Source organism: Meles meles, chromosome 7 (genome assembly GCF_922984935.1).
Source record: "Meles meles chromosome 7, mMelMel3.1 paternal haplotype, whole genome shotgun sequence".
NCBI lineage: Eukaryota > Metazoa > Chordata > Mammalia > Carnivora > Mustelidae > Meles > Meles meles.
The window spans coordinates 89586414-89613496 of NC_060072.1; the positions used below are offsets into that span (position 1 = coordinate 89586414).

General features: G+C 50.9%; 1 protein-coding gene across 1 annotated transcript; it reads left to right on the forward strand.

Moving 5' to 3' along the window:
- Window positions 1-12378: 12378 nt before the first annotated feature.
- On the forward strand, window positions 12379-25748 carry LOC123946779 (keratin, type II cuticular Hb5-like). The gene is made up of 9 exons (XM_046012519.1): window positions 12379-12801; window positions 15465-15673; window positions 16983-17043; window positions 17639-17734; window positions 18391-18555; window positions 18776-18901; window positions 22082-22302; window positions 24838-24869; window positions 25597-25748. The coding sequence occupies exons 1-9, from the start codon at window positions 12379-12381 to the stop codon at window positions 25746-25748; spliced, it is 1485 nt and encodes a 494-aa protein (XP_045868475.1).
- The last annotated feature ends 1335 nt before the right edge of the window (window positions 25749-27083 follow it).

Here is a 27083-nt window from a genome sequence, read left to right on the forward strand (position 1 = left end):
TGTGTAGTCATGGACACTTCCTTGGGTCAGGGATGCTTTGAGCATGCCCAGGGCCCTGACCTGATGGGAGACGATGCTAGTGCAGACTCTGGAGATAAAAAGGTGTGGTTTGAAGCCTGGCTCTGCCACTGACCAGCTTTGTGACCTTGGGCAAGTCTTGTTTCCTCAGTTTCCCTATCTGTACTCTATGCATGGAAACCCATACCTTGCTGAGCTGTTGGGAGGATTCCGTGGGTGGGTGCCTGGAGGGGGAGATGCCCCCACTTCACCCCATACTAACCAGGTGACTGGTTTTGGATCCTCAGGGCCTTGCAGAGGGACGGTGTGCATGGGCTGGGCAATACCATTCTTAGTAAGCAGAAAACAGCCCAACAGCTTTACAAGGCAATCACGGCCACATCAGAAAGCCTTAATTAGAGCACCTATTTGTAAGTGGCTGAGAACAAAGAGAATGGCAAACTGGGTGAGCCCTTGAAAACACACTTAGACAGGAAGCTGACAAAGGGTTCAGCAGCCCAATAGGCTGCCTCCTTCCACCTGGGCTCCAGCCTGGACTGGCTCCCACCCCAACCGTGGGCTATAAAGGCTCTGGTTGAGCCCCAGGTTGGGTCCATTGCCAAGACCTGCGCCCTGAGCCTGCCCTTCACACGGCTGGCCTGGGTCGGCCTGGGGGCTGCCTCATCCTTGCTGCCTGGAGGGACTGATTGCCCTGTCTGGTCCTTAGTTTCCTGCCTGCCTCGCTGGGACTGTGAGCATCCCTTGGCCTTATTCATCATGGTGGTTTCCTGGTGGGCGCCGGCCGTCTGCTTGGCTGCTGATCCACTGATGCTCTTGTCCTGTCTTTTTGCCTTCATATGGAAGGGCCTTTTAATTTTGGTCCCTTCTTAATGGATTTTTTCTATTTATTTATTTAACAGACAGAGATCGATCACAGTAGGCAGAGAGGCAGGCAGAAAGAGAGAGGAAGAGAAGCAGCCTTCCCGCAGAGCAGAGAGCCCGATGTGGGGCTCAATCCCAGGACCCTGGGATCATGACCCGAGCCGAAGACAGAGGCTTTAACCCACTGAGCCACCCAGGCTCCCCTTCTTAATGGATTTTTATTAAAAATATCTATCTATTTATTTATTTAATAGAAAGAGAGAGAGAAAGAGCGTGTGCAAGCACAAGTGGAAGGAGAGGGAGAGAGAGAAACCTCAGGCAGACTTCCTGGTGAGGATGGAGTCCAACATGGGATTCGATACTGGGACCATGAGATCCTGACCTGAGCCATAATTGAGAGTCAAGAGTCGGATGCTCAATGGACTGAGCCACTTGGGTGTCCCTGTCCTTTCTTTTTTTTTTTTTTTTTTAAAGATTTTATTTATTTATTTGTCAGAGAGAGCGCGAGAGTGAGCACAGGCAGACAGAGTGGCAGGCAGAGACAGAGAGAGAAGCAGGCTCCCCGCCGAGCACGGAGCCCGATGTGGGACTCGATCCCAGGATGCTGGGATCATGACCTGAGCCGAAGGCAGCCGCTTAACCAACTGAGCCACCCAGGCGTCCCGTCCCTCTCCTTTCTTAATGGAGTTTGGATATATGACTCCGTGATGAACGTTTATAAGATACATCTCAACGCCCATCTCCACTAATTTCTTTAACATAAATTCCTGGAGGTGAGATTCATGGGTCCAGGGAGAGTGTCCCGACCTGGGTTGTGCCTGGCTTGTTGCTTGTCTAGCTGTGGACTTAGTATTTCTGTGGGGAGGCCGCTTCTGGAAGTAGTAGGACTTGGGAGCCGGGAAGTGTGGTTGCCAATGACATCCACTAGCTGTGTGACAAGTTAGCTCATCTCTGCACCCTGTGTCTCCTTATCAGCAAAGCAAGTTTGGAATATCGGCCTCCTGGGCCCCATGAAGAGGAAGCAAGGGGGCACACCTGAAGGTACACGGGAGGCGAGGCTGAGAGCGTACCGGCCTCCGAGCCGGCGTGGGGCACCTCCCGTGCCTTTGCTTGCCCTTGTCCTCCAACCTTCCTGCCTCCAGCTATGCCTTCTGGCCTTGAACTCACAGCACACAGGTCTGTGAGCAGGAGCCAATGAACCGTGGCTGCTTCGTCGGCTCCAGAACCGTTTATTAGACAAGTGCTCTGTGCTTCCGGGTATAAAGGAGAATTTAATATACACCCCTGTCCTCGAGGAGCTGACTGCTCAGTCAGATAGATCTGTAAATAGGCACAAGTTCAATGGGTAGTAGATACAGTCATTTTCCAAGGCAGTTCATGAAGGACTGTCAACGGACAGAGTGGGTCTTGTCTCAGGGGCCCAGGGAGGAGCTCTTTGTGAGCCAGTGCAACCGGGGAGACCATGGGAAAGGTCAACCTTGAGCTGGGCTTTGAAAGACAGGAAGGGCTTAGGAAAGTCAGGAAGGTGGAGGCGGCCTCAGGCAGAGGATGGCAGAAGAGTCCAGGAATATTCAAGGTCCAGTGGATGAGCACCGGGGGAGTTTGTGGGGAGCGCGGTGAGGTCACACCTAAAGGACGAGTGTCGGACACATGCTCAGAAAGCCGGGAACAGGATGCCTGCTGTCCATGCCATGTCTCACATACTGGAATTCCCGGCTCAGGACATAAATATGCGTAAGCATGAGACGAGAATTGGGATTGTTTGCACAGCTACATAGAAGACCAAACAAATCAACTGATAAACTATCCCAATAATAAGATGGGATGAGCAGCCGATTAATTTCAAGGTCAACTTACAGTGATCCCAACTGTTTTTCTGGATCGGTGCTAATCAGTTAGAAAAAACCCAGAAAAAGTGGAGATATGCCATTTCCAAGAGTGCTTTTAAAAGCAGTGAAGGATTTACGATAGAACAACAAAATATTCACAAGATCGTTGTGGAGAGCAGTGTGAGACTCTATTATGAGAAAAACATATGAGAACATCTGATTAAGTGGAATTATACTCAGGAGTAACTGGACCTGATTCCATGGATACAAATTCCCTCTAAGTTTATTTATAAGGACAAGGCAAACCCAATAAAAACTCAAGCTGGATTTCGTTTGAGGGGCTTGATAAAACCAATCTCAAATTTATATGAAGGAATAAAATCCACTGATCATAAAGTCTGTTGTGAGAGAGGAAAGCAAAGATGTCTGAGGATCAGAGAGCCACAGTAATAAAAACATGTAGTGCTTACGCAGGCACGGGTAAAGGGGCCCCTGGAACAGAACAGAGAGCTCAAAATAGCCCCTTTAATAAAAGGTAAAGTTGGTATTTGTTTTTTTATTTTTGTTTTTATTTTTTAAAAAAGATTATTTATTTATTTGGCAGACAGAGATCACAAGTAGGCAGAGAGGCAGGCGGGTGGGGGGGAGCAGGCTCCCTGCTGAGCAGAGAGCCCCATGCGGGGCTCGATTCCAGGACCCCAGGATCATGACCTGAGCCAAAGGCAGAGGCTTAGCCCACTGAGCCACCCAGGCACCCCTAAACTTGGTATTTGCTAAAGGACATGGCAACAAGCAAAGGGCCATTTCTTCAGTTGGTGAGAGTCACTGCATGGAAAGTGGACAGCTGGAGTGGGAGATCCCCAGCAATCGGAAGGCCTAGACAGGAACCAAACAGAAGAATGTGTGAGAGAACTTCCTTGTAACTCAGAGCCGGGGAAAGAATTCTCAAGCAAATGCTAAAAGCTGAAACCACAAGGTTAGAAAAAAAAAAGTGGATTGACATGAACACATCAAAATGAAGAATTCCAGTTCACTGCAGGAGGAAACAGGAACAGACGGCCGGCAGCCTGGGAAAAGTACAACATCCACCCTATGGGACGAACTCCTACAGCACAGCAGGGGACTTGCAGGAGACCCAGCGGGGAGCCAGCCGGAGCCTGCACAGCCTGCCAAGGGAAAGACCAAGCGGCCAACGAGCGCAGGAGCCGGGGATGAGCCCTGCCGGTTCTTAGAAGCTTGCAGACGAAAACGAAAACCGTGAGCCGTGAGGTGCCTCTCTATCATCGGGATGGTGAAGATCAGACCATGGGTGTTACTGACTGTGGGTGGGCAGCTGGGGGGACAGGGACCCCTTCCACAGGGGGGTGGAAGAGTGGGGTCCCATGCACATGGGGGAGGGAGGGTGGGGTCCCATGCACGGGGGTTGAGGGGAGGGGTTGTGGTGGGAGGGTGGTGTCCCGTGCACAGGGTATGGGAAGATGTTCTGAAATGCAGCAAAGCATTACGCAGTGAATTTAGGTGTGTGGAAAGCCTGTGAGCCCCCAGTCCCCCTCCTGAAAGCCATTCTCCTGGAAGGGCAAGACAGTTCATGGTGGCCTTGTGTGCTGCAGGAGGAAGCTGGGGCAAGCCAGGTGACAGACTGGACAGAGACAGGGAGGAGAGGATGAAAGCAGATTAAGGCACTTGCAAGCCACACAGTTGATGTCATACTTATAGATGACATAGTGTCGAGTTAGAACCCGTCAAAACCATACCGTGTTGGTAGATAAAACAGACACACTCTCCAAACACTGCTGCTTCCAGGCGTGAGCGCCCGTGTGAGGATTTTCACATGCGTTGGCTGGGCTGAGGAGAGGGACAGGAGGAGTACAAAATGAAGGGAACAGAGGAGCAAAACCAAGAGTGGCTTCTGTGGGCTCATGGGGACACTGAGCCAAGAACTGGAGCCTGTGACAGACTCACCTCTCTGCCCAAGAGTTTGGAAAGAAAAACAGAAGACAAAATAAAGAGAGTAGGGAGGGCCTAGGAGATGGGCTAGATGGGCTTCTCGGGGCCTGCTGGAGGCTGGGCCGAGGAGCCTTCTGATGCCTTCCTCTCAGCCTTTGGTGACTTGGCAGATGTGTCTTGGAAGTGGATTTTTAGGGAGCAAAGACCATCAGGGCATACGATAAATTGCAGGAGGGAAGCCTGGTACATAGATCTGTGAGGAAGTGAACACAGCGGGGGTGGTAGCTGCCGGCTGCCCAGGGAGGGTACAGTGTGGTGTGCCGAGAGCTCGCAGGAAAGCTGCTGGGAGAGTGAAAAATCCAGGCAGGAAAGGGCCAGGGAAGCCACACTTTGTGTTGATCAACCTGGGAAGGCTTCCTGGAGGAAAGGGGCTTTCCACGTGCCAGGCTTAGGTGCTTTCTGTGGCCAGACTAGGATGCCCTCCAGTGGAACAGCGTGGCAGTTTCAAGCAGTCCGGGAGCATCTTCTGAGGTGCCTCTGAGGCAGAGGGGTGACTCACACAGCCCGACAGGCTCCTCTGAGCCTCACCGCTCAGGGCTTTGGTTCGTGAAATGGGTTGCACATCGTGCGGGTGTGATGCCGTTGGATGAGCTCCTGGAAGAACACAGGAAAGGGGTAATTATAGGTGTCTGTGGGCCAAGTTTTCTTCCTGTTTGTCTCCTGAAAGTGCTTCTCTGGCAAGGCTTCTGAGCTGTTGGAGTTGGTGGACTCTGGAGGGCACTGTGTCCCACCGTGCCCTCCTGGCAGGTAGCTACCTCCCTGTTCCGTGGATGGCATTAGGAAGCTCTGGGAATGGCCCTTAAATAGAGCCCAAATCTGAGTCCCTGTCACGGCAGCCCTCTGATGGTCCTCTCTGAGCACCCTGTGATATTAGCCCTGCCCCCTGGCAGCCTTACTCGGTGTCTGTGGGTACAGCTGCCTCACACGTGCCCGCCACTCTGCCCGCCACCCCAAGACAGACAACCTCCTCTTCTTCAAGACTCTCACAGGGCTGGGTCTCTGGACTCCGGGCACCTGAACACCCCCGCGTGTGTCTTGGTCAGCACTGTGAGGGGACTCAGACTCCTTACTCTCCCGCTTACATGGTCTGTGCCGCAGAGGGCGGGAGTGCCCCCTGCCCTGGGCTCCGTGTGTCTATAGATGATGCCCGATAGGGCAGGAGCTCCTTGGGACAGAAGAATGAGGTGTCCCTGTGGAGCACTGCCCAGACTGCCAATTCTTGAGTAAAATGAATGTTGCTTTTTAAAGCTGCTAAGTTGCAGGGTGGTTTATGACACAGCTGCAGTTATGGGGACAGACATCTCGGCTAGATGTCATAGTTTGTGACCACTTGCTCATTAGAATCATCTTATTCCAGAATTGAAGATGTCCTGAATTCATGATACAAGTTCAGCTTTTTTTAACCTTTAAAAAAATCTTATTTATTTATTTGTCAAAGAGAGGGATTGCACAAGCAAGGAGAGCGGCAAGCAGAGGAAGAAGCAGGCTTCCCCCTAAGCAGGAAGCCCAATGTGGGGCTTGATTCCAGGACCCCAGGATCATGACCTGAGCCAAAGGTAGATGCTTAACCAACTGAGTCACCCAGGAGCCCTGATACAATTTCAGTCTTAAAGTCTGCTCAAACCTCTTCTCTCCTTCTGCCCCTAAACCTGGGTTTAGCCCTGGGTTTAGCTCGTATGTTTATGGCTTGGTTCATCTTTTCATTGCCTCCTTCTTTTTGAAGATTTCCAACATGTGTCAGAGGGGTCACCATCAAGCAGGGTTCTGCCTAGGTAATAGCTGATGGAGGCAGGCGATACTCCATGGCCACCATGGGGGTGGTGGCTTCATGTGCCCGTTTGTTCAAGGGTTGGTTCCTGTGAGATCCCCACACACGGTGCTGCCTTGTGATGCTTGGCCACACTTTGGCTTGCCTGCTACCGGATGCTGGCAAGGCCAACCCTTCCATCTCAGCTCTCCTCCCACCAAAGCTGGTGACCATGACAGGTGGTGGCCGTTTCCGGTGCTTATTAGAACTTGGGGGACTGATGCCCTTTTGTGCTCAGTTTTGGGACTTGGCTGTCATTCTGGGACCACAGGAAAAATCCGCAGGATTCCCATTCACCACAGTGAATATCTTAGTTTATTGTACATCAGTCTCATGGTTTTTTAGTGGCTACTTCACCCCAGAAATCACAAGAGCCTGAATTTCCCTCCCCTGTCAGATGCAGGTGACCCAAAGCTGTTCTCTCCAAATTCCCCTTCATCTCCCTTGATGATGCACATGCTTTCCTAATGACCCCACACTCCAGAAATCCTGCTTCTGCCTGCCCTGTGCCTAGCTACAACCACATTCCTGCCCTTCTTGTCCTGTTCCAGGTTCTTGTTCTGTGCTGGGCTGTCTGTCCTCTTCCCTCACTTAGCCTGAGAGCATCTTAGAAGCAGGGATCTAATCCAGGGGCCGGAACCTTCTACTACTCCGGAATCACGAGGGAAAGAGATGTCACTCTCAGTAAAATTTTTAATAGTTGAAGTTTGACCCCAGATTTCCACGTGTACAGAAATATTTCTAGAGTCTGTCCCTGACATTCCTGCTGCAGCAAAGTGCATCAGACATGATGTGAAGCTGACTCAGGGGCTCAGGGTTATAGGAACAGCCCCTCCTGTACTCATGCCCCACAGCCAGCTCAAGGCTGAGAGGGAAGGGGAAGGCCCCCTCCTGGCCGTGAGGCTGGCCCTCTGCCCTTGGCATGTCCCTGCCTCATGCTTGCAGCCGAATAGCAACTGTGCTCCTTGAGGCAAGGCTCCATGGAGCACGTTGTGGATTTACACCGTATTTAATGTGACCTGCACAACAACCCCAAGTTTGACACAGGGACACCGTGTGACGTGCACGGCCGTCTGTCCCCGCACTGACGGGCCCTGTGGGCTGTGCTATTTTCTAGTACACACTGGCTCGGGATCCCAAGGGGGGATGAAATGCAAGAGTGACCGTGCCTGAGTGTCGAGAGTGCGCCACTGGCTGTGCTAAGTGCTCTTGGCGACTGTCTCTGTTAATTTTTTCCACACACTCAGGCAGGTCTGGGCTCGCGTGCATCTTGATGCCCGGCTGAGGGGGGCAGTAGGGCTCCTTGCTCTTGGCCATCCCGACTTCTGTTTTGCTTATACCACATCCAACCAGTTACCAAGAACCTTCTGACTCTTCGTGGTCCTTCCGTTTCTTCTCCATCCCCTCCAACACGGTCTGAGCTCAGGCTGTGTTATTTCTCGTTTTGTTTCACACCATAGCTTGCCAGCTGGATTTGCTGCCTTTTACCATGTTCTCACAATCTGTTCTTCGCCTTGCTTCTTGACTGATCCCAATGTACATCCAGCCACCTTCCTCCCACCCACCCACTCACCCCATCCATCACCACGCAGTCCCACCCACCTGCCTCTCTAAGCTAGAGGAAACTATGCTGCTGACAGGACGGGGGGAAACTCCTGGGCCCTCCTTCCTCCTCCTCCTCCTTCCTCATCACCCCACAGGGGAGGTCCTGCCCTCCAGCCACAGTCAGCCAGCTGGGTGTCCCTCCATACCTTCACACATACTGTCCTCTGGCTTTGGGCATCCTGACACTTGGTTCAGGGACCATTTTCTTTAAAAGGAGTATGGCATCTTTGCACATGTCTGTTACCATTCTGTGCTGTAGGTGCCGGGTTTCCCATTGTGACCCATAGACTGTGAGCCACTGGAGGGCACGGCCGGGCTTTTGCCCAGCTTGGTGTCACCAGCACCTAGCACAATGCATGACCCCCAGGTGCTTGATAAACAATTGCTGAACAAGTGGATGAGTGGGTGTGCTGGGCCAGGGACCCACAGACTGGGGGGAGGGATGGGTGTTCAATGGCCACCCTGTTCCCCCACCCCCTGGTCCCCAGAGTATCAGCTAGCATGATCATGATACCTTCACTGGACACATGCAGGTACTCAGGAAAGTCTCGTGGCCAAAGACAGATGCAGGCAGGGCAGCCTGGCCTGGCTGTGAGCAGGGTTCCCGCCACAGCCCTATTCTCTGTTTTCAGGGTTCTCCCCCACACTCCCGGCCCTGGTGGTTTTCCAGCTGAAGATTCTGGCCAGGAATTGCCAATTCTCCTTCAGGAGCTGGGCACAGCACAAGGCTCAAGCCGAGATCCTCCTTTCTGGATTTTTTTTGGACACCTTCATAATGTCGGTGGTATCAGTAAGAAAAACAATTGTCCTTGAGCTGGAAGCAAAATAGAAAAACCATTTAGTACATCCCCTACTCTCCAGGGCCCATAACAGGAGATCCCCGGTTTTCCTCTGGTGATACATCTAGCATCCTAGAGGCCAGCTCTGGGTATGCCAAGCAGGATGGGGGATCACAGCAGTTATCGGAACATTGGTCCCTGGGTAACTGTGCAGAGGAAAGCTGTCATCCCCACTTATCTACCCCTTCTGCAGTGTTCCATGAGCAGGGAATAACCTTTGGCTGTATTTGAGCCATTCAGTGATATATGGGAAGGGGTTGGGGGGCAGTGGGACCGGTCTGCCCTGGGTAGGGGCCATAGGGATGCATTTTTTGGTAGAGAATTTAAAAACAATAAAACAGACTAAAAATCAGTTTGTTTTTATGGTCACCTAGCAGGAGTGATTCTAAACAATGTCAGTGATGAAGCCCTCTTCCCCATCAGCTCCCCCAGCCTGCTCGGTGCCCCCATCTCACTAGAGCCATTACACTGTTTTCTTTTGAAAGCTTTAGCATTCTTTATGATACCAGAATACAAGAACACGTTTAGTAAGCCTGGAAGTTCTGCCCACCCAGAACGTAGGCCCCTTTGGGGAAGGAGGTCCCTGGAGCTTGCCTTTGTGCCCTGTACCCTGGCCTCAAGATTAGCGAGATTAGGCCAGACATTTGTATTTGGGCCAAAGGTACCCAAAGCCAGCCTGGATATTGGGGAGTGAGCCAGGCTTGTTGAGGGACGCCCAACAGGCAGTGGAGGGTACTCCAAATGGGGTGGTGATGAGCGAGCCCACCCCAGTTCTTCATTTTGGGGAATATCCGTGGGAGGTCCCCTCAGAGAAGGCAGCAGGAACCACTCCTGAGGTGATACCATGCCTTGGTCACCAGAGAGGCTGCTGGTCCTGGGCAGTGGGAAGCCTTCTGCCGTGAGTTCCCGGTTGTTCTGGAATGACCTTGTGTGAAGTTGGGTTGCGAAACTTCAATTCCAAAGGCACCAAAGTGGGTTTGCTTTTTATTTTCCCCACACAATGCTTGGGACCGGAAGTAGCTCAGGCACACCCAGGTAAGCAATAGGACACAGTGAGGAACAGGCCCCATCCCACAGGGCCCACCGGCACTCTCCTCTCCCTATCTGTATCCCCTGAACTCACCATACTTGGGACTCCCTCGCACTGTCTCTGCTCAAACCCCACAGGGCCTCCCTGCTCAGACTGGGCCTGTTCTCACCTCAGGCCTTTGCACTGGCTCATCCCCTCACCTCCTCAAAACTTTTGCTCAACATCCCCTTCTCGGGGCAGCCAATGGAGACCACCCTGTTAAAATTGGACCCCATCTTGCTCCCACTTCTCCTGAATACCCCTTCCTTGTTCAATTTTTTCTTCTTCTGACATGTATCACTATCAAATAGATAATTGACTGCCCCCCCCCAAGTTTATGGCCAATCTCTCCCACTGGAATGGGAGCCTATGAAAACATACACCTCTGTATGTTTTATTCCCCGATATATGCCAAGTTCGTGAAATGGTGCCCGGCACATAGTAGGTACTCAGTTAGTACTTGTTGAATGAAGAAAAAGAAACAAACAGAGCCCAGCGTGAGGCAGGCCCTTCCAGAGCATTGGTTTTGAGGTCTGGTTTCTGTTTCGTTTCTCTTGTTCTGCCTGCCCACCATGGAGGGGCCCTCTCAGCTTTCGGCACACCCAGCTCCCCTTCCTGCCAGTTAGGGTTGGTGTGTGCGTCTGTGGCCACAAGAGTAAAAGGCTGGGGCAAATTGGTTCTGCAGAAAGTCAGTTGATGGGGTGTCTCCCCAGCCCACCCCGTGACTTGGTTCAGCCTTGCCACTCTGTCCTCTGGGTGCAGGAACAAGGGCCTCTTCTCAGACCGGTGCTCCCGGGGCAGGTGCTGCTCCCTCTGTCCATCCTTACGCTCCCCACGTAGAGTGCAATTCTGTCCTCTGTGTCCTCCTGCTGTGAGGTGTGTGTGCGTGCATGGGTGCGTGAGAGAGAGAACGAGTGAGTGAGCAGAAGGACCCTCCCCATTCTCTCTTGTTCTGTGTGGCTCTTTTCTTCTGCCCCCTCCCCAAACCTCTTCCCCCAAGAGGGAGTTCTGGAAGACCATTCCTTGTTCTTGTCTTTTTACGCAGAGATTCTCTGTAATGAGAGCTAACTCAGAGGACTGGGTTGCTGGAGGCTTAGGCATCATGAGAGTCAGGACTGCAGGGAGGGGCTTTCCCCCCTGGGTCTCTTTTCCATCCTGCCCCTCCGGGGTGTGACATCGGGGTGAGCTGCTCTGGCTGAAAGCTTGGTTTGGCAGAGGATCTCAGGAACCGGGCAATCTGTCTCAGGCTCAGAAGCTCTCCTGGCACCCCTACTTCTATTCTCTCTGCCACGTCTATCATCTTCTAGGCCCCACCTCAGGTCCCATCTCCTTTGTGATGTTCCACCTGCCATGAGTGGCCCCCCTCAGAAAGCCAAGAACATTCCCTTCACCTGACTGGTCATCTTTCCTTCTCTTGCCTGGATCTTTCCTGCTTCTGCCTGGTGTCCCCAGGAGACGAGGTTCTTCAAGGGCAAGTTCCGTCCAGCTCTAGTGTGCTTGGCATCTAGATTAGGGCCTTGTTCTGGTGGGACCTCAGCATTTGCCCATGAGTGAAGGCACCTCCTTGGGGACAGCTCCTGGGCATGGCGCACGGTGGAGGGGTCAATCAGTATTTGTGGACTAGATGAAGACAGTCTCCAGATATTGGCCCTTCCTTCCTGTGTCCAGTCTATTCAATTGCAACAGTGCTTTCTGCGGACCTAGTATGTGTTGGTTGCCGTGAAGGCTACGGAAGTTGATAAGGCATGCTTTCTGCACCAAGGGGCTGTACCAGCCCCAGTGACTTGACTCTGAGAATGTAGGAAATGCAGTAACAGGAAAGGCTGGAAGGGTTCACTCCACACGGGCTCACCCTGGAAAGATTAGCCAGGCATCCTCGTGGCCTCATGGAGGGAAGCGTGTAATCTGCTGGGAGGATGGGCCCGTCGACTTTATGGGACATGGGACCCTTGGTGTCTTAGGAATGTACATCTGCCCAAGCCCCCACTTGCCCATGTGGGATAATGACGGCAGTGGACTCACAGGGTAGGAGGGGAATTAGGGGCTGAAGAGCCGTGTCTAGGCCTGTGGGGTGGAAAAGGCAGCAAGGGGCAGGTTTACTGTGACACGGGGTCTCCTCCACATGCTTATTAAAGGAGACAAGTTTCAGCTTTCCTTCTCGGTCTGCCTAGCGGGAGATTCCCACGCTCATAAATGGCATTAATAACTTTCTCCCGCCTTTTATGTTGTTGGGAGGCCTGTCGTCTGCCCCATAAAAGGCAGGGGCATTGACAGGTCTCCAGCGTGAGACCTGAGCGCTTCTATCCTCTCCGCCTTCTGTGCACTGCCCTGCCCGGCGGAGGCATGGCGAGCCGTTCCTACCGTCTCGGCTCTGGTTCCGGGGTCAGGAACTTCAGCTCCTGCTCTGCGGTCGTGTCCAAGCCCTTGGCCGGTAGCTGCACGGGTGTCCTGGCCTCCCGTGGGGGCAGTCCTGGGGGGCCCAGCTACAGGCACCTGGGGGGTTTCAGCAGCCGGAGCCTGTGTGCTGTGGGGTCCCCGCGGACGGCGGTGAGCTGTGGCTGGCCCCTGCGTGGAGGGAGCAGCTTTGGCTACCGTGTGGGGGGCCTCTTCGGGCCCAGCCCACCCTGCATCACCAGCGTGTCTGTCAACGAGAGCCTCCTCACGCCCCTCAACCTGGAGATCGACCCCAATGCGCAGTGCGTGAAACAGGAGGAGAAGGAGCAGATCAAGAATCTTAACAACAAGTTCGCTGCCTTCATCGACAAGGTGGGTCTGTGGGCTGCGCCCTGGGGAAGTGCCATGGGAATGGGCAAGGGACTTGGAGTCCAGGGATGAGCTGGGTTCACTCTGCGCCCCAGGCCTGCTACCCAACAGCAGGTGGCCTTGAGAGCGTGACTGAATCTGGCTCTTGGTTTTCATGTGTCACCAGCAACGTCAAATGCAATCGATAATGGGTATGAAACCACCAGACAGAACAGGACGTTTCATTGAAGCTGCTTCCCTGCCCAACAAGACCTGAGAGTGTGTCCGTGGCCCCATCTCTTGGATCTCAACCATCACACAGTAGTAGATGTGGGGGGCATGTCTGCTAGGCTGGGGTCTGACCCCCCTCCTAGAGGACATGCCACCACCCCCAGGGTGGATAGGGGAGCCAGGAAGAGGAGGAGCCAGAAACTCATCTCCTGCTCCTTCCAGTGGGGACAGGGTAGGCAGGCTGTGAGTTCCCACAACTTCTGCCCTGGGCTCCCTTCCCCACCTAATATGGACACAGATTAAAGACAGTGACTTGAAAAACTTCAGGGGAAGCCCCAGGAGGGGCTGTGGAATTGTGCTTTCCTGATGGTGCACTCTCTGAGCCCACTTTCTGGTTGGATGCCGGGCTCTGGTTTCCTCTGACTCGGTGGTACACCATCTGAAAGCCTCTCTGCGGGAGGGCAGCCACTGAAGTCCGGGGGGAGGAAAGGCTCATCTTCTGGGGCTGAATGGTGTGCCTGTCTACGCCCAGGGACTTCGTAGGTGGACGCACACAGAGTGATGGTGCGTGGGAGCTTTGCTCTCAGAAAAATGCCACCATCAGGAATGGGCATCTCTGTAAGCAAAGGGGCCCAACGTCTGTTCTTAACACACTGCCGGCTCTCCCCTGCCATCAGCACATCATGCAGGGTCTTCACTTCACAAGGACACGCACCAAGGGTGTGGGGTGGTAGGGGGACTTGAAATCCAGCCCATGCTCTGCTCACTGGGCTGTGTGCCCCGGCAGGAGGCTGCATCTGCCTGGAGGGGTCTCTTTGCCCAATTTGCTCAAAAGCATAGTGAGGGCCCTGAGCATGCATGGACATTTGCACACGGCCTTCTGGGCAGCAGCACCCAACTGCTCAGTCTCAGTTGTAAGCAGTCTGTTCCAGTCAGACTCCCTCCCCAGGCTGGCTTTCCCTCCCCTGGGGTGGCCGACAACCCCCCACCTTATCATAATGAGCTCTGGGTATGCAAAGTGTATCGCCCAGGGGGGTTTAAGCCTGTGGAGTGGGCAAGCCAGAGAGTGGGTCTGCATGGGGCGACCCAGGGCAGATGCATTTGGTTAATTAGGGTTTGGTTTCTTTTCCCACAATAATAGACAGTTGAGGGGTGTTTTCTTCCAGGTTTGTGCTCCCAGAAGATTAGGGCTTTGGAGGAGATCACTTAGTGTAGGGCTGGCAAGGGCATGGGGCCTGGTAGGACCTGAATGAAGCCAAGCTGAGAGGCATGCCTGCTGGAAGAGGAGCCGTGGAGACCCACCTTCAGACCCACGCCCAGCCCCACCTCAGCCTCTGGTCTGTTAAGGTCACGGAGATCCAGACTCTTGCCTGAAATTACTCAGTTATTAAATGTTGGCAATGAATTGGATTTCTATAAAACAGTTTGCTGGTTAGATAAAACACGTGGCAGGGCAGAAAGGGCCTGGGGCCTCCCTGTGTGATCTTGCTGATGTACGGCTGCTGCCTCAGTTTACCGTGAAGCTCAGAGAGAAGGAGGCACAGGGGACCTGGTAAGTGGCAGAGTCAGCCAGTGGGAGGTCTCCTAACTCCCGGTCCGAGGCCCCCACAGCTGGGCTCTCACACCACAGGATCAGAGTGAGGGAGAGTATGGTGGATGCATTTTTACATGCCCTAAGAATGCCCACAAACTGAGTAGCTTAAAACAACATGAATTTATTATCTCCTGAGGCTGACATCAAGCTGTTGGCCCTAGGGGAGACCTGTTTTCAGGGATGTGCAGGCTTTTGGCAGAACTGAGTTCCGCGTGATAGTAAGACTGAGGTCCCCATTCCCTTGCTGTTCACTGCCAGAGCTGCTTCTGTTTCTAGAGGCCACTGGCATTCGTTGGCTCAGGCCCTTTCTCCCTCCACCTCCAAAGCTGGTGACCGCAATGGTGGCTGTCTCAGGTTCTGAATCTCTCGTCCACCTCCTCCTTCCGTGACTCTCTCCACTCTCTGGTTCCTTGTCCAGGATTCTTAAAAAAGGCCCATTTGGTCCCTTGAGGCCATCTGGATAATCCCAGATCTCCTGATCTTCAACGCCATACCTAAATTCCACGTACACGGTCCCTTTGGCCACATAGCGTAACCTATTCCTAGGTTCCATGGATTAGGACGTGACCATCTTTGATTTTGCGCCCCGCCCCCATCCTGGCCTGGGGTGTTTTTGCAGGATCAGATGTTACTTCATTCTGTGCAGAAAACCACATTACACTCCTCTACGGGGAGATGGGGATAGGGTGAGGGAACACGACTGGGGGAAGAGCTGTGACCTGCGCTTCCAGGCTTTGCCAAATGATTTGGACTTTGGGGAAAGGTCAAAGGCTGCTGCAGGTCAGGGGCTCTCCCCAAGGGCAGTGAGGGCTCCGGGATCCTGGGCTCCCCCTGAATCTTTTTCCTCCCCCCTGGGTTGCAGGTGCGCTTCCTGGAGCAGCAGAACAAGCTGCTGGAGACCAAGTGGCAGTTCTACCAGAACCGCAAGTGCTGCGAGAGCAACCTGGAGCCCCTGTTCGAGGGCTACATCGAGACGCTGAGGCGGGAGGCTGAGTGCGTGGAGGCCGACAGTGGGAGGCTGGCTTCGGAGCTCAACCACGTGCAGGAAGTGACGGAGGGCTACAAGAAGAAGTGAGTGCAGCCAGACCGGGGGTACTTACGGGTGTGGGGCAGGTTTTGGCCCCCCCAACTATCCCGGAGGTGGAGATGACTGAAGGTCAGGGTCATCCCAGGCGACCACTCAGATGGTTCTGTTTTCTCAGCCGATTCCATCTGGTCTCTGCTCCCGACCCTTGTGGGCCCTGTCCTGGGGAGATCCAGAGAAAGGAATGATGAAACAGGAGGGTAGAGATCACAGGGCTGGAGGGAAGAACTTGGGAGCAGTCAGCTCTAGGATGGGAAGAAAGGAAACGTCCCTGGGGAGATAGATATCTCAAAGATGATCTGGATGATGCCATTCAAGGTATCTGATGAGCTCAGATAATTCCTTTATTTACTCTATAGATAAATCACTGGGCTCTTGTTCTGCAAGGCTCTGCAATTCAAAGGTCCGTGTAAATCTTTCATTTTAACCTGACTTGTTTGTTTTGGCCATTACCTAGTTAAAATTCACTGGATCACTGCTAATTTGCCCCTCTTTACCTGGTAGATACGGACAGAGAAAGGGCGATTCTGACGTAATCAGTTCTGGTAATATTAACTGGAAGTAACTACAGAGGTAGGCACAACTCTGTTTGCAGGTGGCAACGTCTGTCTCCCAGTCTCGGGGAGTGTGAGGGCCAGTAATTACACAGCTCAGAGTTTATAGAAGCCCAAATTACTCTGTCATTAAAAAGTTGTGGAAAGCGTGCCGTGAGAACTCTGGTTCTCCTGCCACCTGGGCCAGGCTGCTGCAGGAATGACCTCATGAGCAGGAGTAAGAGAATGTGGCAGCAGGTGGAGAGGGGGGTGGAAATGTCCCCCAGCACTCTGGGCACAGTGGGGTGCTTCCAGAATGTCAAGTCCTTGGATGTTGGGGGAGGGGAAGAGAACGTTCTGGGGATGGCTTCAGGGAGCTTTATGTTTTGTACAATTTGGGGGTTGAAAGACCCCGCCCCCAGAGCATCTGTCTTCCATTTATTCCACAAATAAGTCCAGAGAAAATTCCTGCACACCAGTCAATTTAACCCAAGATGCAGAGAGATCCAATGACTTGCCTGAGTTTTGCAGCCACTTCAGTCCAAGCTTGGACCAGAAACCAGGGACTTGAGCTCCGTGTCCAGTATCTTCTTGGTGTGTTCCTTGTGACTGAAGAATAGAAGCCCAGAGAGGCCAAGCCTCTTCTCACAAAGCATGCAGCAAGTGAAGGGTAGAACCAAGGAGTTTTGAAATCCTCAGGCTCTCTGGCCAGCCCAAAGCCCTCCTCCTCAAGGGCCTTTCCACCTGTGCTATGTCTCCTCAGGTATGAAGAGGAGGTGGCTCTCAGGACCACAGCGGAGAATGAGTTTGTGGTGCTGAAGAAGGTGAGTGACTCTTTCCACATGGAGAGGAACGAAATCTTGGATGCCAGAGGCCAAGTTTGTATCAGCCTAGTGGTCATGGCCAGGCACTCGAGTCCCCTAACGGATGGAGGCCAAGTGGTCGGCAATGTCCCAGTGAGAGTGAAATTGATTTACAAGTGACCATGGGAGCTGATCAGGGCATCTGCAGAGAGCTGGAACAGGAGCACCATGAGGTCTCAGGCATGAGAACAAGCTGCTTGGGTGGCACCTGACCTGAGTGCTGAGGATGACCTGCTGGGGCGTGTACTCAAGGCTCTGTGGCCACCACATGGTCATGCTCCACCGGCCAGTCTGGCTCAGTGGTAGCAGTCTGACACTTTGGGCTGTGATTCTAAGCTACCCGCTTCAGGAAGATTTCCAATCCTGGAGGGATCAGAAAAAAAGTCTGTAAGGGATCAGATTTCTCTCCACTCCCTATTCTTAATTGGTTCCACGGATGTTCCTGTGATGGGAGAAGAGTGTGCCACAACATGGCCTCAGGGACCCCTATAGAGTGCCGATGTCCAGGGGCACTGAGTGACCCTGTGTTCCCTCCTTCCCTGTGTGTGTCCACCAGGACATAGACTGTGCCTACCTGCGCAAGGCTGACCTGGAGGCCAACGTGGAGGCGCTGAGAGAGGAGATGGGCTTCTTGCAGGCCCTCTACGAGGAGGTGAGTTTCTTCCCATCTCCAGAAGAGCAAGTGAGGGAGGAGAGGGTGGAGGGCTTTTTGGGTTGTGGCTTGTCTTGGCCCTTTGACTCTAGAGAGGGTTGTCCATCCCTAACTCTTTTAGGGCCTGACCACCCTCTCCTTCTGTGACCAGAGGAGATTTCTCTTGCTCAGGCCTCCTTGAAAAATGGAAATGGATGATGTCCTTCCTTTAAAATGATTTGAAAGACTATGTTTTGTTGCCTGTTTACACAGTACAACATGAAGTAGAGATTTGAGAATACAGGTATAGGTATATAGAGATAAGAATATCTTATTAATTCAGGTAGTATGAAAACTTAATTAGAAAACCTATTATCTGGTTGATTACATTTATACAGATAGTTAGAGCTGATCTGGGTAGTTGGGGCCCCAGGTGGAGTAACCCCCTTTGTCTCTATCCCTAGAAATTAGCCTCAGTTGATCCAGGCTTTAATGGAATTCCACCTTGCTCTTTGCCTTGAGGCCATGGTCCAGATTCCAGCCCTTTTCTCTTAAAATCCCCTCTGAAATTTTCCAGTTTACTTCCTGAAGCTTCAGATGGGGACTGTTTTTTACCTCCAGCGGTGGGAATTGGAGGGGGTTTTGGAGCTGAGGACACTGGTTGCTATCTCCCACAGGAAATCTACCTTCTTCAGTCACAAATCTCGGACACCTCAGTGGTGGTCAAGATGGACAACAGCCGGGAGCTCAACATGGACTCGGTTGTGGCCGAGATCAAGGCTCAGTATGACGATGTTGCCAGCCGCAGCCGGGCCGAGGCTGAGTCCTGGTACCAAACCAAGGTGATCTGGAGGGCCAGGCTGCCCATTGGGCAGGGATGATAGCTGGAACCCAGAGCTTCCTGGGAAAGGTGCCCAGGCACTGAGAGGGGCCACAGCACAAACCTAAGCAGAGCGGGGGTGGGAGGTGGGACCGTGGAAGAACAGAGGGTTCTTCCCAGCATCCTCTCCCGCAATGTTGCAACCATTGGCTGTTTCTCAGTGTTGGTCCCCCAACCCACAGTGTGAGGAGATGAAAGCCACCGTGAACCAGCAGGGCGAGAACCTCCGCAGAACCAAGGATGAGCTCAACGAGCTGAACCGCCTGATGCAGAGGCTCACAGCGGAGGTGGAGAATGCCAAGCAGCAGGTCAGGGGGCGCTGAGACCTCACCCGGTGTACCTGCTGCTTCTGATCTGCTCTCTGCTTCCCTCCTACCTGGATGGACTGCTGCTCTTTTTGGAGAGGCTTATAGTTTAACCACCTGCCTTTGAAGTTTGCACAAAATATTTTAGGGGGAGGATTGGTCTGTCTATCTTCTCTGAATTCTGCTCTTATTTCCCTTCTTCTCCCTTTACCATTTCTCTCCTTTAAACATAGACAACGTGGTCTAGGGAAGGTTGTGTCCTGATGTCTCTCTCCCTGCCTCTCTGGATGGACTCGACGTGCACAGACCTGAACTGATCCAACGTCACTCTGTTCAAAGTGCCATTCACTACTACCATCTGTGCATCTCTGCAGCTGAGCATGGTTTTTCCTTCATCTTCATTCCATTCTCCTCCATCCCCCGACTCATTCTCATGCAGCTAATATACATCCCTCTTGCAGACATATATTTACATACATAGATACATATGCATCCTTCAAAATACATTCATATAAACTTCTTAGTGTTTTAAATTTACATCATGACATTATGCCATTAATCTCATCTGATTCTTCCTGTTACCAGTTCAAAGTCATTGACATCCATGCATGTTGCTCTAAATGATCTGTTTATCTTTTCTGGGCATTGAATGCATTAATAGTCATAAACCAGAGTTTCCTGTTCATTCCCCTGTGGATGTCCACTCTGTTGGCCTCCAGGTCTTTGCTATGCCACCAGTTGTATCATGAACATTTTTTTATGTTTTATACATGTGTACATGCTTCCATATAATCTCAATGAGAGATATCTTGAAGGTATAAAGCAAGAAATGGAATTGTTGAGTTGTAGGATATTCACTGAATTACTTCCCATAAGAACTCTCGGAGCCCTGTGCTCGCACACAGTCCTACCATAGGCAGGGGGCAGCTTCGGCTCAAACTCGCTGTGATCAAACTCTAATTCTTGTGGATCTAATAGGTGTAAACTAGTAACAAGTTGTTCTTTAAATTTTCATTTCTCTGGTTAACTCGTGATGTTGAACGTCTCCTCATAGGCTTATTACTCATTTACATTTCCCATTCTAAGAACTGCCTAGTCCTATCATCTGCTCATTTTTGTATTGTGATTCCTGTCTTTTTTCTTCACAGTTTGCAATGGTTCCTTGTCCATTATGTCTAGATGGCAACACTTTGTCAGTTCTGCCTGTTGCAGCTCAGCTCCTCTCAGGCTGTCCCTTGTTTGCTTTCCTGAAAAGAAATCTTTAACCTGGATGTGGCCACACTCTTCAGCTCTTCCCTTAATGGTTTATACTTATGAAGGTTTGAGGTCATAGAGGTATCCTCTTGCATTCTTGTCTTCGACTAGTTTTATAGTTTTACCTCTCACATTTAGGTCTTTAACCTGTCTGAACTTTATTTTTTGTATATGCAAGGAGTAAGGTGTAGGTTAATTTGTTTCTATGGGTAGTAAGAGAATGGATCATGTAATCTGTTCCTTATCCACTGGTTTGTGATACTACCTCTATCCCAACCCTGAGTTTTCACATATCTGTGGCTCGATTTCTGTCCTCTCCCTTCTGTGTCGTGGTTCTTAAACACTGTGTAAGATGTATCACAATTAATTTATCGCTATTCATAGCTAGGTGATAAAATATGAGAATGGTACTGGAAGTGAAATTAGAGAAGATTGGAAGTTATCCTCACTTGCATGCTAATATGCTTTTAAAGAATATTTATTTCATTGTGGTAAGAACTCTTAATATGAGATCTATCCTCTTACTGCATTTTTAGGTGTACAATACGTGGTTGTGGACAGTGTGGTACAGCAGATCTCTAGAACTCATTCATCCTGCTTAACTGAGACTTTGTGGCCATTGATTAGTAACTCTGTATTTTCCCTCCTTCCAGTCCTTGGCAGCCACCATCCCACTGCTTGAGTCTATAAATTTGACTTTTTAATTTTAAAAAATTTTACTATTTTAGATACTTCATATAAGTAGAATCAGGCAGTTTGTCTTTCTGTATCTGCCTTATTAGACTCAGCATAATGTATTCAAGGTTCATCCATGTTGTGGTATATTGCAGAATTTCCTTTTTTTTTTTTAATAAAAGGCTGAATAACATTCCACTGTATGTTTATACCACATTTCCTTTATCTGTTCATCTGTAGATAGACACTTAAGTTGTTCCCATGTCTTGGCTGTGGTGAATTGTGCTTCAATGAACATGGGGATATTAATATTTCTTCAAGATCCTGATTTTAATTATTTTGGATAAGTACTCAGAAGTGGGATTGCTGGATCATAGGGCAGTTCTATTTCTAATTTGTTGAGGAACCTCCACACTGTTTTCCATAGTGGCTGCACCCTTTTGCATCCCCACCAACAGTTTGCAAGGGGTTCAGTTTCTCCACATCCTCAATAACACTGACCTTGTTTTTTTGATAATAGCCCACCAGGCGGGTGTGAGATGATTCTCATGGTGGTGTTGATTTGCGGTTCCTTGAAAAGGATGTTGTTGAGCATTTTCTGCAAGACATTTATATGTCTTCTTCAGAGAAATGTCTCTTTAAGTTCTTAGCCCATTTTGAAAATCCAATTATTAGGGTTGTTTTTGTTTTTACTATTGAGTTGTGGGAGTTCCTTCTGTTTTAAGTGGGGCAGAAGGGAGGAGCTGCAGTTAGTATGGTGGGTGGTGAGGTGGGGAATTCTTCCAGCATGCTGATCTCAGTGGGTCAGAGAATGGCCTATGAAAACCTGGGCTTGACACTAATTACTCGGGTAGCTTAGGGCAAGTCACAGCTTCTCTGAGACTCAGTTTCTTCATCTGCATAATGGGAATAACCTTGCCTGTTCTGACAAGCTCACAGAGTAACTGTAGGCGGGTAAGGTAGATCTGTGAAAGTACCTTGTAAACTAACAACGATAAACAAACGTCAGATAGTATCACCACTTATTACCAGTCCTGTTCCATTGCTCCCTAACGGCTCGCCAGGGACTTGAATTTTATAATAAAGTGGTACAAAAATGGAGCAAGAAAGCCCCAAGGCGCCATTATTTCCCTGACTCATTAATTTGCAAGTTGACCATTTTGAATGGGATTGACTGAGGCCATGGGGGACCCACCAGGATTCCCACAGCCTTGCAACCCCTTCTAAACCCTTCCCTCCTCTCCTCCCTGACAGCGCTGCAAGCTCGAGGGCTCCGTGGTGGAGGCGGAGCAGCAGGGCGAGGCGGCCCTCAGTGACGCCAAGTGCAAGCTGGTAGGGCTGGAGGAGGCCCTGCAGAAGGCCAAGCAGGACATGGCCTGCCTGCTCAAGGAGTACCAGGAAGTGATGAACTCCAAGCTGGGCCTGGACGTGGAGATCGCCACTTACCGCAAGCTGCTGGAGGGCGAGGAGAGCCGGTGAGGATGGGGCTCAGGGTCACTTCTCATTCCCACTGAGGGCTTGAAGACTGCCTTGCTCGACTATAACCGTCCAAACAGAGAGCATTCAAACTGGGAAAGACTCAAGAAAGACTCTAGAAATCATGGAGTCCAGCCAATTCTCCATTTTCAGATGGGAAAACTAAGGCCTAGAGAGGGGAAAGAGCTTGTTAAAGGTCACAGCTAGGTAGTGTCTGTGCTTGCACCGATCTGCTGGTTAGCGTTCCAGTGATCTTTGCCCTCTTACACTTCCCTCTGGCTGCACATCAAGCTTGTATCAAGCTTGATGGGTCTGATGCACATCAAGCTTGTATCAAGACAACTGCTTTATCCAATTGGCTGAAAGGATGTTTCTGCAATCACATCTCAGTGGATTGCAAAAGCTGGAATCATTCCAGTGGTTTGTTAAAGGTCATTTGATTTGGGGTGCACAGGCAAGGAGCCCTGTAGTCCCATGTTCAGGACCAATAAATGGAAATGAGCAGATCAGTGTCCTTACTTAGCAGGGGAAGACAGGATTGGACATATATCCATCCTCCAGGTGACCAGGGTTAGTGTCCCAGGGAGGCTGATGGAGGCTTCTCAGACGAGGAGGTAGAAGAGCTGAAGGGGTGGGAAAGGGACAAGAGACATCAGGCTGTGCTGACAGTTTGAGCCAAGAATGGGAGCACTGAAGTAAATAAGGGAGGAGCAATGTGGATTTACACCCGGGGTAGTGGCGGGGCCCCTAGCCTAGAACTGGCCACATCATTACGGCCTCCTAGTTGGGTCCCGTCACTGGGAAGCAGGCTAGACTGGGGAAGTAGAATATAAAGGTTAAGATCACAGGCTGGAGACAAACCACTTGGGCTCAAATCCCATCTCTACCCCTTACTATCTCTGAACCCCGGTGCTTCAGCCTCCTAATCTGTAAAACAGATAATCATAAAACTCACCGCTTCAAACTGTTGGACTAAATGAGTTAATGTGCATAGTAAGCACAAGTAGGAGCAGGTTACGATCAGAATAAGAATCTGTCTCTCCAGGTGGCCATGCAGGGCTGGACCACCGAGAGGTTCCGTATTAACCAGGTTAGCTTTAGAAATCTGACGTGTTTGACACCCAAGGCAGCGGGCACACTGCTGGATTTGTGCCATGCTTGACCAAATCAGGTCAACTTTTCTGTCCATGTCCTCAGCCCACCAGAGTCTGCCTCCTTCTTTGTACACTTACGCCCCCAACCCACTCATCTATACTCAGTGAAGCACTGGGCATTTGCGCAGTGAAACTTACTTTCATTGTAATCATCATCATCGTTAGTGTATTAATAACCCCACCATATAACGAATGAGGCACGGTCTCCAACACATGAGATTTTAAAAGATAGTTTAGTGTGTGGCGTCTTGCCCATCGTGGCCATTGACCTTTTAATGGATCTTCTCTTTTTGGCATTTAACAAGTTCAACTGGACTACACCAGTAATTCTCATTGTAGAAAACAAGAAAATAAAAGCAATCATCATCACTCAACTCGAAGACAGTTGCTGCTAGCAATGTGGTCCCACAGGCAGTATGATGGGTAGAATCTTCTGGAAGGGCACAGTTCCAAGGCTGTGGTAGAGTCAGAGTCACGTGGCTGGAAAGTGAGCCCAAAGGATAGGTGTCTAGAAGTGCTCCGCATCGGGCAGAAGGGCTCAGACTAGAGCTTTATTGGAGGGTCAGGTATGAGGCTGGGGATTAACAAGGAGGGCAACATAGAGCAGAAAGTGTAGGTGGCCCTGAGGGAGGAGGGGGCCCTCTGCATTGATGTAAGCGTCCCACCATCAACGAGGTGTTTCTAATGTTAATAGCAAACACAGTGGAGTTACTGGGTACCGGGCTCTATTTGTAGGTGCTTAGCAATATAGAGCTTACCACAATCCTGGAAAGTAGGTATGATCATCTCTGTTTCAGAAATGAGGAGACTGAGGCACAGAAAACTTGGGTGACTTGTCCAAGGTCACCCAGCTAGTAAGTGGCTCAGCCAGATTTGTGCTCAATAGTCCAGGCTCGTAACCACCATACCCTCCTGCCTCCCTCTGCATTTATCAAGTCAGGTGGATATTTGGGGTAGCATGTAAACTCATGGGATGAAAATGGATCTATTAGAAGAGATGCAAGCTTTTTGGTACCTAGAGGTGGCCAGTTAGGTAGTTGTTGTTCCCATCTCTTACTTGGCCATGCTGGAATTTCCAGCGAGGGGACAAGGAGGATAACACTCACTGTAAGCCATGTCCCCCTTTCAGTATACCAGCTTCCCATGGGCGAGAACCAAACAAGGCACAAAGTGGCCTTTTATGTCCTGCAACCTAACATTTCCCTGTCCTTTCAGAATCCCTGGGAGCAGGGACATTACTGATGTTCTCTGCAGTGGGTAGGAAGCATGCCCCAGGCCTTCAGCTCTGGTCCCCTTGCTCAGGATGGAGCAGAATAGACCCCACTGAGAAGGAGCAGGGAACTCCCTTCTAAATGTTTACTCTCTCTCTGTCCCCTGCAGCTTGTGTGAAGGCGTGGGCTCCATCAATATCTGTAAGTTGGGTGTCTGTCATGGGCATTGTTCTTTTGGGTGTTAATATTGGGTTGCATCTAATGGGTGATTGAGCCTCTGTCTGTGGGGCACTGGGTTGGGGGAGAAGGGGGCTGAGGTCTCTGGGATCTGGACAAAGGGATGGTCAAGAATATTTGGCCCCTATGCGGATCCATCTGGAACATGTGTGAAACCTGAGCTAATGATGGTGACAAGTTCTGCCCCGCTAATTGGTTCTGCAAAAATAGCCCGAGTCTTTAAGTTACATCACAGAATGCTCCTCAAATGGCACAAGGTTTTGATGAGAAACATGAGATGTTTATTCTAATCATTTGGGGCCACTGCAGGCAACTCTTAAATCTTTACCTTTAATAATCCAATGTGTATGCGGTTCCTAGGCTAGGTGTCCGTTCTTCTCATCTTTGCAGCAACCATATTTCTAGATGATTCCTCCACTGTGACCATCAGTTTTTGCTCAAAGACTCTATAAACACATCTTAACCTTAGTCTGGTTTAAGTAGAGTTAGGTGTCCTGTTGGTTAAACACACTCCTTCCAGAAGCAGATTTGCCCAGAGGCAAATCCAGGGTTTGGATTTGCCTGGAGTTGTGAAGATTAATGTTGCTGGTCCCTCGGAATGTGAGGAAAGTCAACCCTTGGTTCCAAGAAATTCTGGGTCATGTCATGTTGGGGATGGAAGAGAATTCTGATTCAATGTCTCCTTCCACAGGTGTGAGCCGTTCCCAGGGTGGCACGGCCTGTGGGGACTTCAGTGCCACTGTCCCTCGTGACCTGGGGGGCGTGGCCACCAGCAGTGCCCTCCTCTGTTCCCCTTCCGTAGTGGGGACCTGTTCCAGTGTCAGATCCGTGAGGTTTGCGTAACAGGCGTGGGTCTGATGGGAGCAGGGGTGGGGACAGGAGGGAAAGTCTTTGCTCTCTCCGATCCTAGTGTCAGTGTAGGAGTTTCCCCTGGCTGCAAACTCGGACTAACTCTCCAGTTTCTGCCTTGCTGTGGTTATGACTTACCCTTCAAGGGCAAACCCTGGGGATGGCACGACTGCCACCTCCATTGTGTGTCCCTTGCTGGTGGTCCAGCTTTTTGATAGAAGCTGCTCAGCCCCTTTTTTTGATAGAAGCTGCTCAGCCCCTTTCTTCCCCAACTAGCTTCAGGTTAGCAGACATGTACTAAGCATTGACCATATGCCAGGCCCTCTGGGAAGGGAGCCGGGTCAGGGAATAGGGATGGGTGGGCAACCTCTGCTTTGCCCTCAGATATGGGGTGGGGGGGATGTCACCTCAGCACTTGAGGACACAGCGGGGGAATGGACCAGGGGTCCTGGAGGCCCCTCACTGATCTGAGAGACTGTGTGTTCCCCGAGTGTCCCCCAGCTCTTCATATGTCCAGATGGAAAGGCTGACTGAAGCTAATGGCTGACGTGCTTATGGTTGGTGGTTGGGTTTGTTTGTTTGTTTGTTTGTTTTTGTTTTGTTTTGTATTTGGATGATTCCTGTTATGGCTCCTTTTCTCTTTGGGTGTGTGTGATTAAATATTGATGACAAAAGTTTTCTCTTAGTAAACAAATGAATGCCTGCCTCCTCTGTGGTTTTACCCTGCCCCCACCTCCCACCCTTCCCCAAGCCCTGACCGTCTCAACGCTTCTGCAAGTGTGGTCCATGGACCACCACCAAATCAGGGTCCCCAGGAGTGGGAGGTGGAGGGGACTTCTTAAATAGGTACATCCTGGACTCCATCCAGAACTATTGAAGCAGAAGTTGCAGGGATGAGCCTAGGAATCTGAGTTTAAACAAGCTCCCATGTGATTCCTAGAGAAACTAAAGCTGAGAACCATTGGCTTATGTGGGCAGAGGGAACAGGAGAGTCAGGTAATTCTGACCGTGGAACTGACTCCTCTCTGACTCTCAAAGGATCAGATTCATCTCTTTGCATTTCTCCTTTGACTTTGCCAAAAGGTCAGAGCCAGTCTGGGCCCCCCACACCTGGGTGGGGTGGAGGCGAAGGTGGAAGAGGGTAGGGGACAGGAATCTGTATCCACAAGCACCTGCTAAGTGTCAGGGACACTGTATGTGTATTTCATTCATTGTTCACAGCAGTGACATTATTCTCTTCATTTTATAGATAAGGAAGTCCAGGCCCAAAGAAGTTAAGTACCTTTACTGAGGTCACACAGCTAATCCAGCATTCCAACTGAGGTTTAG

Coding starts and splice junctions, on each gene's coding strand:
- LOC123946779 (XM_046012519.1), top strand. CDS start 12,379: ATGGCGAGCCGTTCCTACCGTCTCGGCTCTGGTTCCGGGGTCAGGAAC. Junction 17,044..17,638: donor AGTTTGTGGTGCTGAAGAAG/GTGAGTGACTCT, acceptor TGTGTCCACCAG/GACATAGACTGTGCCTACCT. Junction 18,902..22,081: donor TGGAGAATGCCAAGCAGCAG/GTCAGGGGGCGC, acceptor CCTCCCTGACAG/CGCTGCAAGCTCGAGGGCTC.